Here is a 16,724-nt window from a genome sequence, read left to right on the forward strand (position 1 = left end):
AAAGATTAAAAGTCTGCCAGTTATGTGATTACACAAGAAAAACTGCTGTTAATATTTTGCAATATATTTTCCAGTCCATGTGCACTTATTTAAATATATGTCATTTTAGAAATAGAATTATGCATTTCATAATATTGCATCCTGTCCTTTTCTCCTAAATTTACCACCAGTATTTTTCCATTTTCTTTTCTTTTCTTTTTTTAAGTAGGCTTCACACTCAGTGTGGAGCCCTATTTTTCCAGTTTCTTAAATATTTTTTGAAAGTATCATGAGTGGCTGTATAACATTGTAAACAATGGTTAGAACATGATTTTGTTAGACACGTAGGTTATTTGCAGATTTTGTGTTGAACAGAAATCCTGGACCATAGCTATATTTATTAAATTGTATTCACAAAGTAAAACACCTGGGTTATATTTTAAGTTTCTTCATGTATTCTTTCAAGAAACATATAGTGTGGTGGTTAATGTACAAACTTCAGAGTGATCTTTGAATTCATACTTTGCTTTTCCCACTTATATACAATCTTGGACACTATATTTCATCTTCCTTGGTATCTGACTCCTCATGGCTTCTTTTTCCATTTTTTTTAATTCTTTCTTTTTTCTGGCTCCACGGGTTTTTTTTTTTTAGGATTTTATTTATTTATTTGACAGAGAGCGAGATAGCAAGAGCAGGAACACAAGCAGGGGGGAGTGGGAGAGGGACAAGCAGGCTTCCCACCAAGCAGGGAGCCCGATGTGGGGCTCGATTCCAGGACTGTGGGATCGTGACCTGAGCCAAAGGCAGACGCTTAACGACTGAGCCACCCAGGTGCCCTGTGGCTCCACATGTTTTTAAAGATGATAACTCACTGGGTTACAAGAAGAGTAAATGAAACTTTATGAAGCACCGTGACCAGAACTTAACAGGTGCGCAATAATTGTTTACTATCGTATCATCAGATTGCTTTTGAAAAAGTTTGTACTAGTAGACAATAACTGTTTGAATGTACTGGGGAGAAGATTGTGTATCTAAGAACATGCAGGCATGTATATTGGACACCAGCAGAGGGCAAAACACATTGGAAGATTCTAAGAAGGTATGACTTGTGGCCCCTCTCATTCTTACCCTGATCTCTGGATCCCAAAGGCTCCAAGGTTCCCAACACTTGTTCTCAACTATATGTATATCTTTTTTTAATATATTTTATTTATTTAGTTGACAGAGTGAGCAAGGGGGAGAGAGAGAGCGAGCGAGCTCACGAGCAGGGGGGAGTGACAGAGGGAGAAGGAGAAGCAGGCTCCCTGCTTAGCAGGGACATGGGGATCAATCCCAGGGGCTCGATCCCAGGGTCCTGGGATCATGATCTGAACCAAAGGCAAATGCTTAACCAACTGAGCCACCCCGATGCCCCTCACATATATGTATTCCTTTAATCCCCACATTAAAAACAAGTACATGTTTTGGGTTACATTTTTTTTTAACCTTATAGTCTCTTTGCTTTATGGAGTGTCTGCCTACCTAGAAATTTTAGAACACGTAAATGTCTTTTTTGTGTTTGTGTATTTGTATATGCCAAGCCAGCCATGTGTGCAAGCATATTGTACCATCCGTACATCCAGGTAGGTGTTTCGCTGGGCCAAGCCTAAACAGAAGTACAGTAAAGTCTGATTTGGGCCTGGAGTTAAGAATGATCAATAGAGGGCGCCTGGGTGGCTCAGTCGGTTAAGCGACTGCCTTCGGCTCAGGTCATGATCCTGGAGTCCCGGGATCGAGTCCCGCATCGGGCTCCCTGCTCGGCGGGGAGTCTGCTTCTCCCTCTGACCCTCCCCCCTCTCATGTGCTCTCTCTCATTCTCTCTCTCTCAAATAAATAAATAAAATCTTAAAAAAAAAAAAAAGATCAATAGAGCATGTATGTGAGCAACTGTATTCTGTAAGATAATTTACCATTTTTTTCAAAATCTTCAAAAATTAATCCAACCTGTTAGGAATTGGGCTCCAAAGTTTGCAGGCTTTCTTATATCATCGTCTCAGGCCGGTCTGCTTATTTCTCTTTCTTCCTTATCCCACGCCTAAGGGAACACAGGGAAGGATAGTACCATTCATACATTCAGTATCCTTCTCTAAGCAGTAACTCACCCACAAAGATTCCCTCAAAGAAAAAATTGTTTAAAGAGAAGGGAACCATACGCATGACTTCCGAGGGCCAGCTCTCTGCCCAACGCTGTCCTGGTGCTATTCAATTTAATCCGCAAAGCAACTTGGGACCCTTGGCTTCCTAACGTCATTGATAACCTGAGACTCTGATCTGTAAGCCGAGGGGCTTTGCCTGATCCACCACTTGGAACAGTGTCTGGAAAGTAGTAGACTCTCAAAAATAGTAATTGGATTAAGTCTCTCAGGATTCTACATCTGGTAAGGGAATAGGCCATATTCAAACTCGAGGCCATCTAATAATTGTGGCTAATGTTAGCTGAGTTCTAAAACCGGGTGCTGGGCACAGTGCCAAACATTGTAATGTATGCTAATTAACTCCTTGCAACAGCCCCTCCCACCACCACCACCACTGAGGACAGATTCTTTTAAATATCCTTGTTTTAAAGAGAAGTCACTGGCGTAGGGCTGGAACTAGAATTTGAGCCCAGAAAGTGTAACCCCTATTGCCATGGTTTTAGTCAGCAAATTGTACTGTATCTTTTAGTTGCCTGCTATTTCATTATATGAAATGTTGCTAAGTGTTCTAGGAAAAAGGGGTTTTGTGGCCCAAAACTTCGGGGAAACATTAGGTTAAAGGAAATTAAACTTGGTTTCCTACTTTAGGAATTTTCTGAGCTTTCAGCATACTACTGCCGCTTAGGAATCTTCAAGACAGGATATAGAACATAGCGTTTTTTAAAATTTACTTGGTCCCCCTTTTCCTCCAAGGACACTCTTAGCATCTCCTGGAGCCGGCATTCTGTAGAACACAGTGGGGGAAATGCTTGCCAAACTCAACAGATTCTGCTGTATCCTCTCCCTTCTAAAGAAGAGAGTAAGAAATACATCCACCCTGGGCCGCCTGGGTGGCTCAGATGGTTAAGCGTCTGCCTTCAGCTCAGGTCATGATCTCAGGGTCCTGGGATCCAGTCCCGCATCGGGCTCCCTGCTTGGCGGGGAGCCTGCTTCTCCCTCTCCCCCTACTGTTCCCCCTGCTTGTGCTCTCTCGTTCTGTCAAATAAATAAATAAAATCTTTAAAAATAATAAAATAAAAAAATAAAAAGAAATACATCCACCAAAGTCAGCTCCATTCCAGTTAGATCGTGGAGTTATCTATTGATTCTTCTCATAGTACTGCATGTCTGTGTTTTAAAGAAAATAATTAGTGCTTTTTTTTTTAAACATTTCACGTCACTTACTTACAGTGAACTAATTGAGTATTGTATGAGAATAGGATGGACCCGCCTTAGTTTTGCAGTGTGTGATTCCCTGCATCCCTGTTCCCCTGAGCTATTAAGGCTGATGGAATTGTGGTCACCATTTTGCATCAGCCTCCAGCGAATGAGAAAGGTTGACCATGAAAACTGAACCCAGGCCTCCTGACATTTTACTTCTTATTGGCACAAAATGTGACCAATTACACTACATGTATAAAAATACCTGGTCTTTGTTTTTACTCTTTTAAATAATACCTCCTAAACTGATTTTCAAAACATTTAAGGAGACAAATTGACTTACAGTACTTGAAAGTTCACGAAACAGAACATTGGGGTAAAATAACGTTTGTACAGGGAAAAAACACATACTTTCTGTTTTTTGGCCAGCAGTTGTACTTTCAGGGTATTTCTTCCATACAGTGCTGTATGATAGAGACCAAGATTTATAGTTGGTGATTTCCTGAATAACAATTCAGATAGCAAATGCCTTGGTGAAACAACTTTCATATGTTCCGCAAGGCACAAAGTAACACAGTAGAATGGATCATTTGTCTCATGGTTTTTATAAGGGTTTTTTAATTTTGTTTTTTGGGTCTCTTTCAAGACAAAATGACATTAGTTATTTCTCTTTTTCGCCTTAATCTAGAAAATAAAAATAAAAAGTAAAAGATGAGGAGAGGCTGCTTAAATGAAAAAAAAGGAAAATTCCTTTCACTTCTCAATCCTCTGTGCCCAGTGAGTGATCTGAGCTTTCCCTACAGAGAGAAGGGAAAACAGACCAATTCTGGTTTTCATTCCTGAAGGTTTTTAGGTTGATTTTTTTGAAGACAGGCTCTTGATGACATGAGGTCTTTGTAACTTCATTTTGTATGTACATGCTGTATGCCCTATCCATATGTAAATCATATATAGATCAATAAAATAGGAGTCTAGAAATAACTTTCTACATTTGCAGTCAATTGATTTTTTTTTCTTTTTAAAGATTTTATTTATTTATTTGAGAGAGAGAATGAGAGAGAGAGAGAGAGCATGAGAGCAGGGAGGGTCAGAGGGAGAAGCAGACTCCCTGCCGAGCAGGGAGCCCGAAGCGGGACTCGATCCCGGGACTCCAGGATCATGACCTGAGCCGAAGGCAGTCGCTTAACCAACTGAGCCACCCAGGCGCCCCTTGATTTTTTTTTTAATAAGGACGCCAATTTAATGGGGGAAAGTATTGTCTTTTTAACAAATGGTGGTGGGACAACTGTAAGTGCACATGCAAAAGAATGAATTTGGACTGTTTAGTCTCAAAATCTATAAGAAATAACTGAAAATGGATCAAAAGTCTAAATGTAAAAGTTAAAACTGTAAAGCTCTTAGAAGAAATATTTGTGACCTTCAGTTAAGCATCGGTTTCTTGTATTTAACACCAAAAGTACAGGCAATGGAAGAATAAATGGGACCTCGTTGAAATTAAAACGTGTTTTGTTCTTCAAAGGACAACATCAAGAAAGTGAAAAGACAACACACAGAGTGAAGAGAGAGATTCAAATCAGTTATCTGATAAAGGACTTCGATACCAAATATATAAAGAACTCATATAACTCCATTATAAAAAGACAACCCAAGTAACACATGGGCAATGGATTTGAATAGACAGTACTCTAACAGTACTCTAACAAAGATATACACATGGTCAATAAGCAGATAAGATTTTCAATATCATTAGCCATCCAGGAAATGAAAATAACCAGAATGAGGTACCACTTTGAATCTACTAGCTGTAATCAAAAAGACAGCTAATTGTGGGCAAGAATGTGGAGAAATTAGAATTCTCCAACATTCCTGGTAGGAATATAAAATGTTACTGCTGCCCTGGGAAACAATCTGGAAGTTCCTAAAAAGACTGAACACAGAGTTGCTTTACAACCCAGCAATTCCACTTCTAGGTATATACCCAAGAGAAATGAGAGCCTATGTCCATCTGAAACCTCGTACACTAATATTAGTATACAAGTTAGTAGCATTGTTCCTGAAAGCCAAAATGTGGGAAAAACCCAGATGTCAATAAACTGATAAAACGTGATATAGCCATACTGCGGAATATTACTCAGCAATAAAAAAGAATGCAGTACTGATACATCCTACACCATAGATGAACCTTGGAAACAGTATGGTAAATGAAAGAAGCTAGTCACAAAAAGCCAGATATTGTAGGATTCCCTTTAAATGAACGTACAGAATCGGCAAATCAATAGAAAGTACATCAGTGAGTTGGGAGTAATGGGGTAAATGGGGAATGACTATTAATGGGTATAGAGTTTCTTTTGGGAGTGATAAAAATGTTCCAAAATTGATAATGGTGATGATCTCACAACCCCATAAATGTTTAAAAATCATTGCATTGTACATCTTAAATGGGTGAGTGTATGGCGTATGGATTATTTCTCAATAACACTGTTAATAAAACAAAATCATATTACATAATTACGCTGTCATACTGAATTCCATTATAATTTTAGACTCATGGGCTAAAATTTAGTTTAGACTTTTAAATGACCTGTTCCAGTCCATCCAGCTACTGATGGCAGAGACAGACTTCCTGAACATCAGGCCAGTTGTCTCTCCATTGTGATCATTAGAGGAAATTTGACCCAATAGGCCATAGAAATCATGCTAAGGAATTGGTATTGGTTTGGCTGGAAAACACTGGCTTCTGTAACAGATAAGCCACTGAGTTGAGGCTGACAATAGGAGTGTAATTCTTGCTGTGTAAAGTTCAATAATGTAAGACAAGGATGAGGAGGCACAGGGGCTTCTTTACCACAGTTATTTAGGGACCCAGGCTGATGGGAGTGCTTCTACTTTCTCTTTCAAAGCTGCCATGAGCTTTATTTTATTTTTTTTTTTAAGATTTTCTTTTTCTTTTATTTCTTTATTTATGTTAAGTAGGCTCCACACCCGGTGTGGGGATTGAACTCACAGCCCCAAGATCAAGAGTCACGTGCTCTACTGACTGAGCCAGCCAGGCGCCTCCTCCCTTGCCTTGAGCTTTAGTATCCTGCCAGCAGGCGGCGGAGGAGACAGTCGGGGGAGCTCATCTCTGGGAGACTTCCCTGAGGCACGCCTAGGGACAATGCTCATCATTTCCTCTCCTAGTCTGCGGTCAAAACCCAGCCACGTGGCCCCACACAGATACCGCGGGACTGGGAAATGTGGACCCTGGCCAGCAGCCACTCCTAGCTGTCTCCTAGCTTCTGGGATGTCTCCTAGCATTTGGTATCTCTGCTCCAGGTTCTTTCCTTATACTTTTGAAAGGTAGATTGGAAGGATTCTCAACCCACATGACTGTGTCCTAGTTTAGATGTTTGCACATTATAGTTTGTGCTTCGTTGTGAGGTATTTTAATACCTTCAGAACAAGGTTAAGTAGCCAGTCTATCTGATTTTTTGGTCAGAGTTTACCACCTGTCCCAGAAGAATAGTCTTGCTCTCAATTTTTGTTCATCATCCACTGACTAATAATTAAGAGGAGTTTCCAAGTAGTATATTTTAAAGGCTCTTTGAGATCTTGTCTAGGCTTACGGGAGTTCTCTAGGAGGTGACTCCCCTTGGAGAGGCTCTAAGTTTTTCATACCCTGCTTGAAACATTCCCTGCTTGAATCCCTGCATGAAACAGCACCCATAGGAGGCAGCCTATGCTATTTACCATTCATCATTTCAAGGCAGGTGACAAAGAGGGAATTCTAAGAGGATAATTGACACCCCAGGAAATTTACTCAACTTTGACAGTCCCTGTACTCTTCTCTGACCCTATCCTGAAATAGCGGTAACACATATGTCTCCAAACCGTGGAACTCTTACTCCTACTCTGGAAGTAGCCCAGGTGAGTCGTGAGAAGTTCAAAGTTAAAATTAGAGGAACAGAGGCCCTGGCACCTTTTTGAGGTCTTTCGGTTACCCGTTGTGTGGCATGGGGCTTTACTGAGCCCCAGGTTATCATCTAAAAATGGTGATCTTTTTTTTTTTTTTTAAGATTTTATTTATTTATTTGACAGAGAGACACAGCGAGAGAGGGAACACAGCAGGGGGAGTGGGAGAGGGTGAAGCAGGCTTCCCGTGGAGCAGGGAGCCCGATGCGGGGCTCGGTCCCAGGACCTGGGATCATGACCTGAGCCGAAGGCAGACGCTTAACGACTGAGCCACTCAGGTGCCCCTAAAAATGGTGATCTTAATAGCACCTCTTCTTTATGAGGTGATCTTGAGGATTAGATGATAATCCCCATGAAGTATTAAATACAGGTTCTAGCACAAAATAGTGCTTTAATATGAGCTGTCATTGATACTAATAGCTTCATCATTTATCGTTCAAGGAAGTGAAAGGAGATAGCCCCATTGATGCTTAATGTTGCAAAAATGCTGCACTGACATATCTTTGGCAGTGTCCTGAAGATTTTATGATGCAGCTGTGATGCTTGCAAAAGTTTTTCTTATGCACTCAGAATCCGTCATTAAATAACAATTTATGGGGTACCTACTATGTGTAACCACATTGCCAGGCACAAAGGGATTAATTATAAACTTGAAGAAGAGATGGCCTTTGCCTCGAGTAGTTCATAATGCCGTAAGCATTAGCAGTGGCTGTATTTTAAATAGGCTGTAGCTAACCTAACTTTGTAGTATCCATAGTGTTTGAAGCTAACTGCACATATATTCTAATATAGACAGAAATAAGTGTAATCATCTTTTTGTTCGCAAGCCCAAGTCTAAAAAATGCCATATTTCACTTTTTATTTTAGCTTCCTGCCCTTTGTTCTGTATTGTCAATTTAACCCCCTCCACTACCAATTGTCAATTTACCTCTCACCCACCCCTCACACATACTCTCCAGTCATGGGATTGTTATAAAGCAGTTATATATTGTGTGAAAAACAGTTTCTTAAATTGTCAAGCTAATTATTCAAAAGCAGATTGTGTTTTAAAATGAATTCTCATAATGCTGTGATTTGTAGTTTATGTAGATTAGAAAACTGGCCTAGCACAGTGGATTTTAACTTGGCCAGATTTTTATTTAAAAAGCAACATTATTATTGATTTCTTAATTTTTAAAGAATTTCTCAAGCCTACGTGCTCTTACTTCAGTAATGTGAAGCAAGGCTCCTATAAACCAAATACCCCTTATACACCTTGTATGTGATATGTGAAAGCCAAGTTCTTCATCTCGTTCTACCAGTTCCTTATTCTCCCAGTTTCACAGTTTCCCCCTAGGATCTTAAGTCTGGGAAAAATATGATCATCCCATCCCTCTAACTCTCTACCCCTTTAGCAGAGGAGAAAACAGGCCCCAAGAGGTTCCGGTACATACTTGGGGGCACACAGTTAACATGGGGTTGGATCCCCATGCAGAGGGCTCTCTTCACACCAGACCCCTCGCTCTGGCCAGCAGTGTTTTCCTTTCCTCTGACCTCCTTTTCTAAGCTGTCACCAAGTCCTGTTCTTGCTTCCTCAGCGTGTCTCCTGGTTTCCCTCCTTCCCATTGCTTCCTATCTAATTCAGCCCCTCTGTTCCTCACAATGGAAAAGGCCTGAAAGAGCGCTTTGTCTCGGGGCATCCATCATACAAGATTAATTTTCTCTAATTACCGCTGTCAGCGTGTCACTCCTTCGCCGCGAGGCTGCCAGGAGCTCCCTGCTTCCTGTGGCAACAGATAACAGCACTGCTCCGGTGCTAGGTCCTGCCGAGCCCAACTTTATATACTCAGCTTCATTTCCTTTCTCCCCCTAACCCCAGAAGCCCAAAGTCTTCTCTGGGTTTTCTCCATGAGTTAGCCCATGTTTCCTCTATGCCTTTAGTCTGTCTCGCTCCCCAGTTTCTGGTGCTTCTCTGCCTTTGCAAATACTCCGTTTTTCTAGGCCAAATCCAGGTCCCATCATCTTTTCAGTGCTTTCCCTGATTCAGTCCAGTGATCACCCAGTTACCCTCCTTTATTCCCAGCCTTATTCTTAAGCACTACCATGTAGCATTGGGAATAATAACCTTTCTTGTGTGCTTCTGTGGTTTTTCCTTGGAATCTCATTGCGTTTTCAATTATATCTAATGCTCTTTGAAGGCAGGGCTTATGTTTCTATTTTTCTCATATATTCCACATTTTACGATGCCTAGTAAGTGGCCAGTAAATACTGTTTATTAGGGCCTCTCTGAGCTTTTAAAAGCTGCTGTCCAGAGCTACAAGCAGTTGGGATATTTTGCAGTGTTCACTGCTTGGATCAGGATCAGTTGTTAATATTGCAGAACAGTGTCCTTCTGTGCCAAATGCTGATAGGATCAGCTGTAGATGTGTGAATGATCCTCAGGCAGGGACTGGCCATAGAGGGATGGTACTCACACTAATAGTTCCTGATTTGTGGATCAGTGGCAGGGAGGTGAGGGCTCCTTCACTAAACACCTGCACATCTGCCTCTTGGATCTTACAGTAGGTAATAGTTACTTGACAATGGATAGGAATAGCATTATCTTCATAAGTCTGGCAAATTCTTGACACACCGGTGTGAAATGTGAGCTGGCCCAGTCTCCCCTCCCACAGCGTGTCTTTGAGCACGTAATGACCTTGGTGCTTTTTTTTCCTACAACATTGGCACAGTGTCCTAAGATTTAATCTGATCTTTTTCTGAGATATTTTTTCATAACTCAGCAAATACTGCATTTTCCCTCCAAAAGTAAGAACGTTGTAGTAAGTTTCCAGTATTGGGAAATGGAATGTGTATTATTTGGGGAAAACATTCTGAATTTTTGATGTTCCTTTTCCATGCCTTCTTACCTTTTCCGGTAGTCATTTCTGGACTGAGGCAACTACAGATTTTATAGTACCTTGGACTCTGCTTTCCCCCAGGCATCAGCCCTACAAGTCTCTCCTCCACTCTGGGTTTATAAACTTGGAATTATTTTTTTCTATAATGTCAGCAGACTAATTCCACCCATACAAAATGGTTTGGCCATTTTCCTCTTTGGCACAAAAGAGAATTGGCTGCGACTCAGGCAAAGATGAAGTTGACAGGCTCTGGCATGGAAGTGAGTTCAGTGGCTCTGGGCTCTGAGTCCCCTTTTTTCATCTCGTATTCTGAATCCTTGCCCACCCAGAAAGTCCTCTCTTCCCATCTCAGACAGCTAAAGATGTTTCAGATCCTGCTCTGTTTGTTAATTTCTCCAACACACGTAGCAAAATGCTGCGTCTCTTCATCTACACAAAGTGACCCAACTGGAATGACTTGAAAGTTTTTTTTTCTCATCCTTCTAGGTGGATGGAAGTCTGCTTAGTTGAAGAATTGCCACCAACCACTGAACTGGAAGAAGGGCTCCGGAATGGGGTTTACCTTGCAAAGTTAGCCAAGTTCTTTGCCCCCAAAATGGTATCAGAGAAAAAGATCTATGATGTGGAACAAACGCGTTATAAGGTAACTGAGATCTAATTGGTTTTGGCTTCCATCTAAAAGTGAAAGTTCAGTATTGCCTTTACTTTCCCTGCGTTTACTCTTAGTGTTTCTACAGGGATTTTGTGGAATGGGAGGCGGGGTGTCCTTCGTCTTTGAAGCCTGCTAATAATCATTCCTGAGGCAGCAGCAGTTTTAAAAGCAGAATGTTTCTATTTCTGGGCTGAGGCTGAGACATGTCTGATTTGTCGGGCTTCCCAGCCCCCTTCCATTATTCCTTCATGGAAGTCATTTTTATTAGCACCAGTGAATGTAAAAATGAGGGCGTTCTATCCCCTCTTTTTTTTCCCACCACCGACGCAGTTTATTACTCCCCTTGTTCTCATCAAGGAGTAAAGTACCCAGCTGGGACTTGAACTTGTGGCCCCAAAGAGTTAGGGCCAGTGTGATCAAATGAGCAGTAACACTGAATAGTCAGGTAGGAATTCTGTTCCATTGAATGTTTAAAATAAAACAAGACTAATTTTTTTGCACGCAACTTGTTTTAATTATTTCATGGCTAATTTGGGAGGACACATGGGGAGAAAACAAGACCAAAATAAACAACAGTCTTGACTTTAAATATGATTGTTTGAGAGACACATGTCTAAGTATTGACAGATAAAGGGATACATCTAGGATTTGCTCCAAAATAATCAGGAGGAGGATGGAGAGAGATTCGAGACTGACCATGAGTTCATAATTGTTGAGGTTAGGTGATGGGTACATAGGAGTTCATTATACTATTCATCAACTTTATGTTTGACATTTTTCATTAAGAAATGAAGGAGGAAAAGGAAAGCAGCAACCTAAAAGACCCCTCCATTAGATATGTCTTCAAAAGGACTTTTTAAGTGCATGGTATTCTCTTCTGGAGTAAGATATCACTTACTTTGGGCCAGGATTTCTAAAGCTTCCTTGAAATGTAATTCTTTATATTCTTAATTTATTATACAGTTGACCCTTGACAAATGAGCAAAATTTACTTTTAAAATGTGTATATTTAGGGGCGCCTGGGTGGCTCAGTTTGTTAAGCATCTGCCTTCGGCTGAGGTCATGATCACGGGGTCCTGGGATCTGAGCCCCACATCGGGCTCCCTGCTCAGTGGGGAGTCTGCTTCTCCCTCTCCCTCTGCCCCTCCCCTTGCTTGTGTTCTCTCTCTCTCTTTCTCTCTCAAATGAATAAATAAAATCTTTAAAAAAATAAAATGTAGATTTAATTCAGAATAAATGTTTGAGTAATCATTTAGGCTAACCATAGACAAGAGGAATTAAGACATCATTTATGAGTCTGTTTTCATATTCTCGTCTAAAAGATAACTGAGTAAAAGTTTCTGCCTTGGATAATGGTAGGAATAAATGTGTTTGTTAAAGTACTTTTGAGTTGATTAAGTCATGTGTTCCTCCCTAGAGTCTTAGCTCATTCTGTTAGCTTTTCATAAGGCTTACCTGAATCAGTGATCGAGTCAGGCAAAATTATTTTATTTAACTTTGAAAAATATTTTTTTAGTTCATAAAAGAACAGAAAAAAATTATATCCCCACAACACAAAATAAATTGTCCACATTTTGCAGCCTGATTTTTCTTTCTTCATTGCTTCTATAATGGTTATTACCATGCTCCATGCTCTAGCCCTATTTCTACTAACAGCCATGTAGATTTGATGACAGAGTTCAAGTGTAGTTGGGCTGGGCTCCAGCCCGTCCTAAAAGGGGGCTGTGGGTATTTTGTTTTGACATTGCCAGAAATGAGAATCAGGCCAGCAAGAGCGTCAGTGGATGGTGAGCCTCCAAGGAGAGGGTGGGCTACCTCTTTTCTCTTCTTGGCACGTGATACACCTTTGAATAGAAGTGTCTCCAGTTGAGCTGTGGACCCTCTCATGGCAACTCAAACAGGCACCACTTCCTCGTGGCATCAGAGAACCTACTGTTTGAATGAACAGTAGCTTCTCTTTGGGATGGAGACAGGGGAAATATTTCCAGTCTCTTGTTACAAAATGAAATACCTGTGGAGCCCAGGCAGGTGATGACATTCCTGAACAGAATACTGAGACAGAAGTATTGTGTTTGCCACCCCCGCCCATCATGTCCTGGAGGACGGATATGTGGAAGAAAGGATGATGCTAGGAGAAGGGCAGAGAAAAGGGAGGTGTAGCAGAGGGAGGGGGGTGGTGTCAGTTGTGATGTGGGAAGAAGTACAGGCCCAATGGAAACTCCCCCTCTCTTGATTCACTGGACAAATGAGCCTTTTCCCCCTCTTTTATTAAATCTCTGAGAATGCCTAATGTCTTTGAAAGTTTTTAGTGAGTTACCATGTAATCATAAAATTTTAAGGCCATTTCATTCGTTTTACAAAATTGAGAAGAGTCAAATATTAGTGAACAGGAGACTTAGCTTCCTGTTCTTGGGTTCCTTAGGACTAAAGCCCGTCCTGTGGTCCTTTAAAGGAGCCCTGAAAATCACGGGACTGCAGCAAAGACGTTGAGACACAAGGGAATGTTAGTTAGCCCAGCCCCAGCCCCTGGATATGCCATCTGGCAACCATGAGTTCAGGGAGCACGGGCTCTGACAGCAGGTTCTGCTTAGACTGAAGCCATAAAATATGAGCAGCCTGTTAAGCAGTGTGTCTCTGAGGCAAGAGCTCTGTCCTCGAACTCTAAAGGCCTCAGTTTGGGCAATAATGGCTCTGAGTTAAGCAGATGGGAGCTTTCAGTGCTGTTCTCACCCTCTTTGTCTGCCAGCTTAAATAGAACCCTCATTATTTTAAGGTCAGAAAAATGTCCTAGATATTAGATTTAAACCTTCTAATGACGAATATCCTTTCCCTGGCTACGTCCACCTCCCACTCCCTCCAGGTCCCTGTTCTGGGACTGTGTGACATGCCATGTGTGCTCCAGGTCCTGGTCCTGTCCCTCTTGGACACACCGTGGTATACTGTAAAGATCGCCTTGTCCTGAAAGCGGGGACTGTGTGTGTCATCTTTGCACTATCCTCAGTGAGTGGTGAGGGATGTAGCCCATGGTAGGTGCTAGGGAAATAGCTGTGGGGTAAAAACAAACAAACAAAACAAAACAAAACAAATGACAGTAGTTTCAAACAAGCCAAAGGACTCCATTTCTTCTGTGCTTATTTGATACTTGGGGTGCTTCGAGCCTGACACTCTTCCTCCAAGTGTGATACTAAAACCTGCTGCAGGACCACACTCGATGGGTGTGTTTAAAAATGTGGACTCGTGGGTCCACCCCACCCCCAGACGACTGAGTCAGGCGGAATCTCTTGGCCAGGGACCCAGGAAGCTGCATTCTTAATAATCACCCCAGGTGATTCTTTTCTTATGTATTACTTGGGTTTGAGATAATCAACCATTATCTAATGGTAGATAAATAATATAATAAATTTTAATAAAATTATAGGGAGGGCACCTGGGTGGCTCAGATGGTTGAGCGTCTGCCTTCGGCTCAGGTCATGATCCCAGGGTCCTGGGATCGAGTCCCGCATCGGGCTCCCTGCTCGGCGGGAAGCCCACTTCTCCCTCTCCCACTCCCCCTGCTTGTGTTCCTGCTCTCACTCTCTCTCTCTCTGTCAAATAAATAAATAAATAAAGCTTTAAAAAAAAAAATGAGGGACGCCTGGGTGGCTCAGTCGGTTAAGCGTCTGCCTTCGGCTCAGGTCATGATCCCAGGGTCCTGGGATCGAGCCCCGCATCGGGCTCCCTGCTCCTTGGGAGCCTGCTTCTCCCTCTGCCTCTGTCTCTCTCTCTCTCTCTCTCTGTGTCTCATGAATAAATAAATAAAATCTTTAAAAATAAATAAAACAAGTACTCTAAGAGCCCTGAATTAAAAAAAAAACATATATAGGGAAAAAAGATAAAATTTTACTATGATAGAAATACATACGGGGTAGAATTCATTTATCCATACAGCGCTTATCCCACCGGCCATGTGCCAGGCACTGTTGTGTGCACTCAAGGCAGAGTAGTGAGCAAGGCAGACATGATTTCATGGCAGTTAGGGTTGGGGAGACAGACTATAAGTAAATGAACAGTTGTAGGTTGCGATGAGTGTATGAAGGAAGAAATTAAAGCCAGTGTTACTGACAGATAGCTACGGGCAGAAGATGAGCTTTTCTGAGGAAACATTTACTTCTGAGGCAGGAAGAATGAGAAGAAAATCATTCCTGTGCAGCTTTAAGGGTGGGAGAGTAGGGAGGACAGTCTGGAGACAAGGAGACAAGGAGCCTGTTTTTGAGAGACTTGAGGAAGAAAAGAGCTTGGACAAACAGAGTGGCTGAAAGTCTATGGTGAGGGACAGTTGTGAAAAATGAGACCAGGATGGAAGATATGTGACTTCATCCTAAGTAACTACAGAGGAAGCCACCGAAATGTAAAACAGAGGCATTATGGCTTGTGGAAAATAAATGCTATGTGGAAAATAAATTAGAGGATGAGGGTGGAGGCAGTCCAGTAAGGGTATAACTCAGCCTGGGTTACAGGTAACAGTAGCCTGTGTAGACAAGAAGTAAATGGATTCAAGAGGGAAAACAACCTGGAGAGGGATTAGAAATGGATGGAGGGCCATGAAGAGAATATGGCTGTGTGGACAGTGGGATGTGACTAAGGACAGAGTGCCAGGTCTAAAGGGGGTGGAGTGGTGAAAAGGCCAAGCCTTCCATGGTGAAGGCTTGAAAGATGAGTGCGTGTTCCCAAGGTGGTTAAGATGGGCAAGAGAAAGAGGAGGAGGGAGGAAGAAGGGCATTCCTGGAGCTTGATGAGGACAGAAAACAGTATCTTTCCAGACACGACATTGATAACTGTAGACTTATAATAGATGTTGACTATTTAGGTGAGTGTTAGGTAGGGAGAGCATATACAATGGTTAGTAGTGTGAGCTGTAGAATCAAAATACTTCAGAGGCTGGCTTCCTCACTAACTTTGCCTCTGTGAGCCTCAGTTTCCTCACCTGTAAAGTGGGAATAATAATAATAGTAGTAGTAATAATAATAATAATAGTATCAACCTTTGTAGAGATATTGCGAGGAAAATATGTGATCATCCATGCAAAGTGCTTGGCACAATGCCTGATGGAGGTGCATGCACTATGAAGCTTAGAGGTGTGGTTGTGAGGCTCTGTGACCAGTAGACTGAGTAGATTATCTGTTTGGACTTGGAGTCAGGAGTCCTACAACCTGGTCTTGACCCTGAGCTTAACCAGTTAAAGCAATTCAAGTATCTTAAATTCTTGGACCCTGCTGTCAGTTTCATCCTCTACAGAATAAGCAAATCAGAATAATTATTGGCTTCTAAGCTACCTCATTGTTCCAAAGTGCTTTGATTCTCTTGTGTAAGAAGTTACATCCAGAGAAGACTTCAGTAATTCCTCATCTGTTCAGTTTAAGCTAGAATAACCTTATTTGCTGCTGAAATAGCAGAAGAAAATCAGCATGTACTTTCTAGCCCACCAGCTGGAAGAAATTAGGTGGATGGACATGAACAACTCTTGCCTAAATAAGACGATAGACATGCCACCTAGTCTAGTATGAATGCGTAGGGCTGGTGAAAAAAAATAGACAAGGTGAAAGTGGTTATCATGGACTAAGATTATTTTGGACTAAGATATAAGAATGTTTAGAAGACTATTTTTGTTCTAATTGAAGTAAATAAATTGAAGATGTTAACAACGCACATCACGCACTGAACTTTCTTAAATATGTACACCATAGGATTCTGAAGTCAGCATTCCTCAGATGTTTAAAATGGACAAAGGATTTGAAATCTCATTTTGTTTACTGCAGAAATAGGACCAAGATAACCTCCCTTTCTCAGTGTCTCTTTCATGAAGCGCTAAACCTTTTTCTGACCTTGAGGTGAATAAAAGTTGCAAGCCTG

General features: G+C 41.6%; 1 protein-coding gene across 4 annotated transcripts in view; it reads left to right on the top strand.

Annotated features, from left to right (window-relative positions):
- The window catches only part of IQGAP2 (IQ motif containing GTPase activating protein 2), a 289,473-nt gene that overhangs the window by 132,170 nt on the left and 140,579 nt on the right, over positions 1 to 16,724 (top strand). For all 4 annotated transcript variants that reach the window (XM_045896728.3, XM_045896738.3, XM_045896719.3 and 1 more), the window contains exon 3: positions 10,670 to 10,826. In XM_045896728.3, the coding sequence (XP_045752684.1) occupies positions 10,670 to 10,826 (157 nt within the window). The remainder of the gene's footprint in view (positions 1 to 10,669; positions 10,827 to 16,724) is intronic.

The sequence above is a fragment of the Mirounga angustirostris genome, unplaced genomic scaffold (genome assembly GCF_029215605.1).
Source record: "Mirounga angustirostris isolate CCGP_5_RB_7025 unplaced genomic scaffold, mMirAng1.0.hap1 SCAF_7, whole genome shotgun sequence".
Lineage (NCBI taxonomy): Eukaryota > Metazoa > Chordata > Mammalia > Carnivora > Phocidae > Mirounga > Mirounga angustirostris.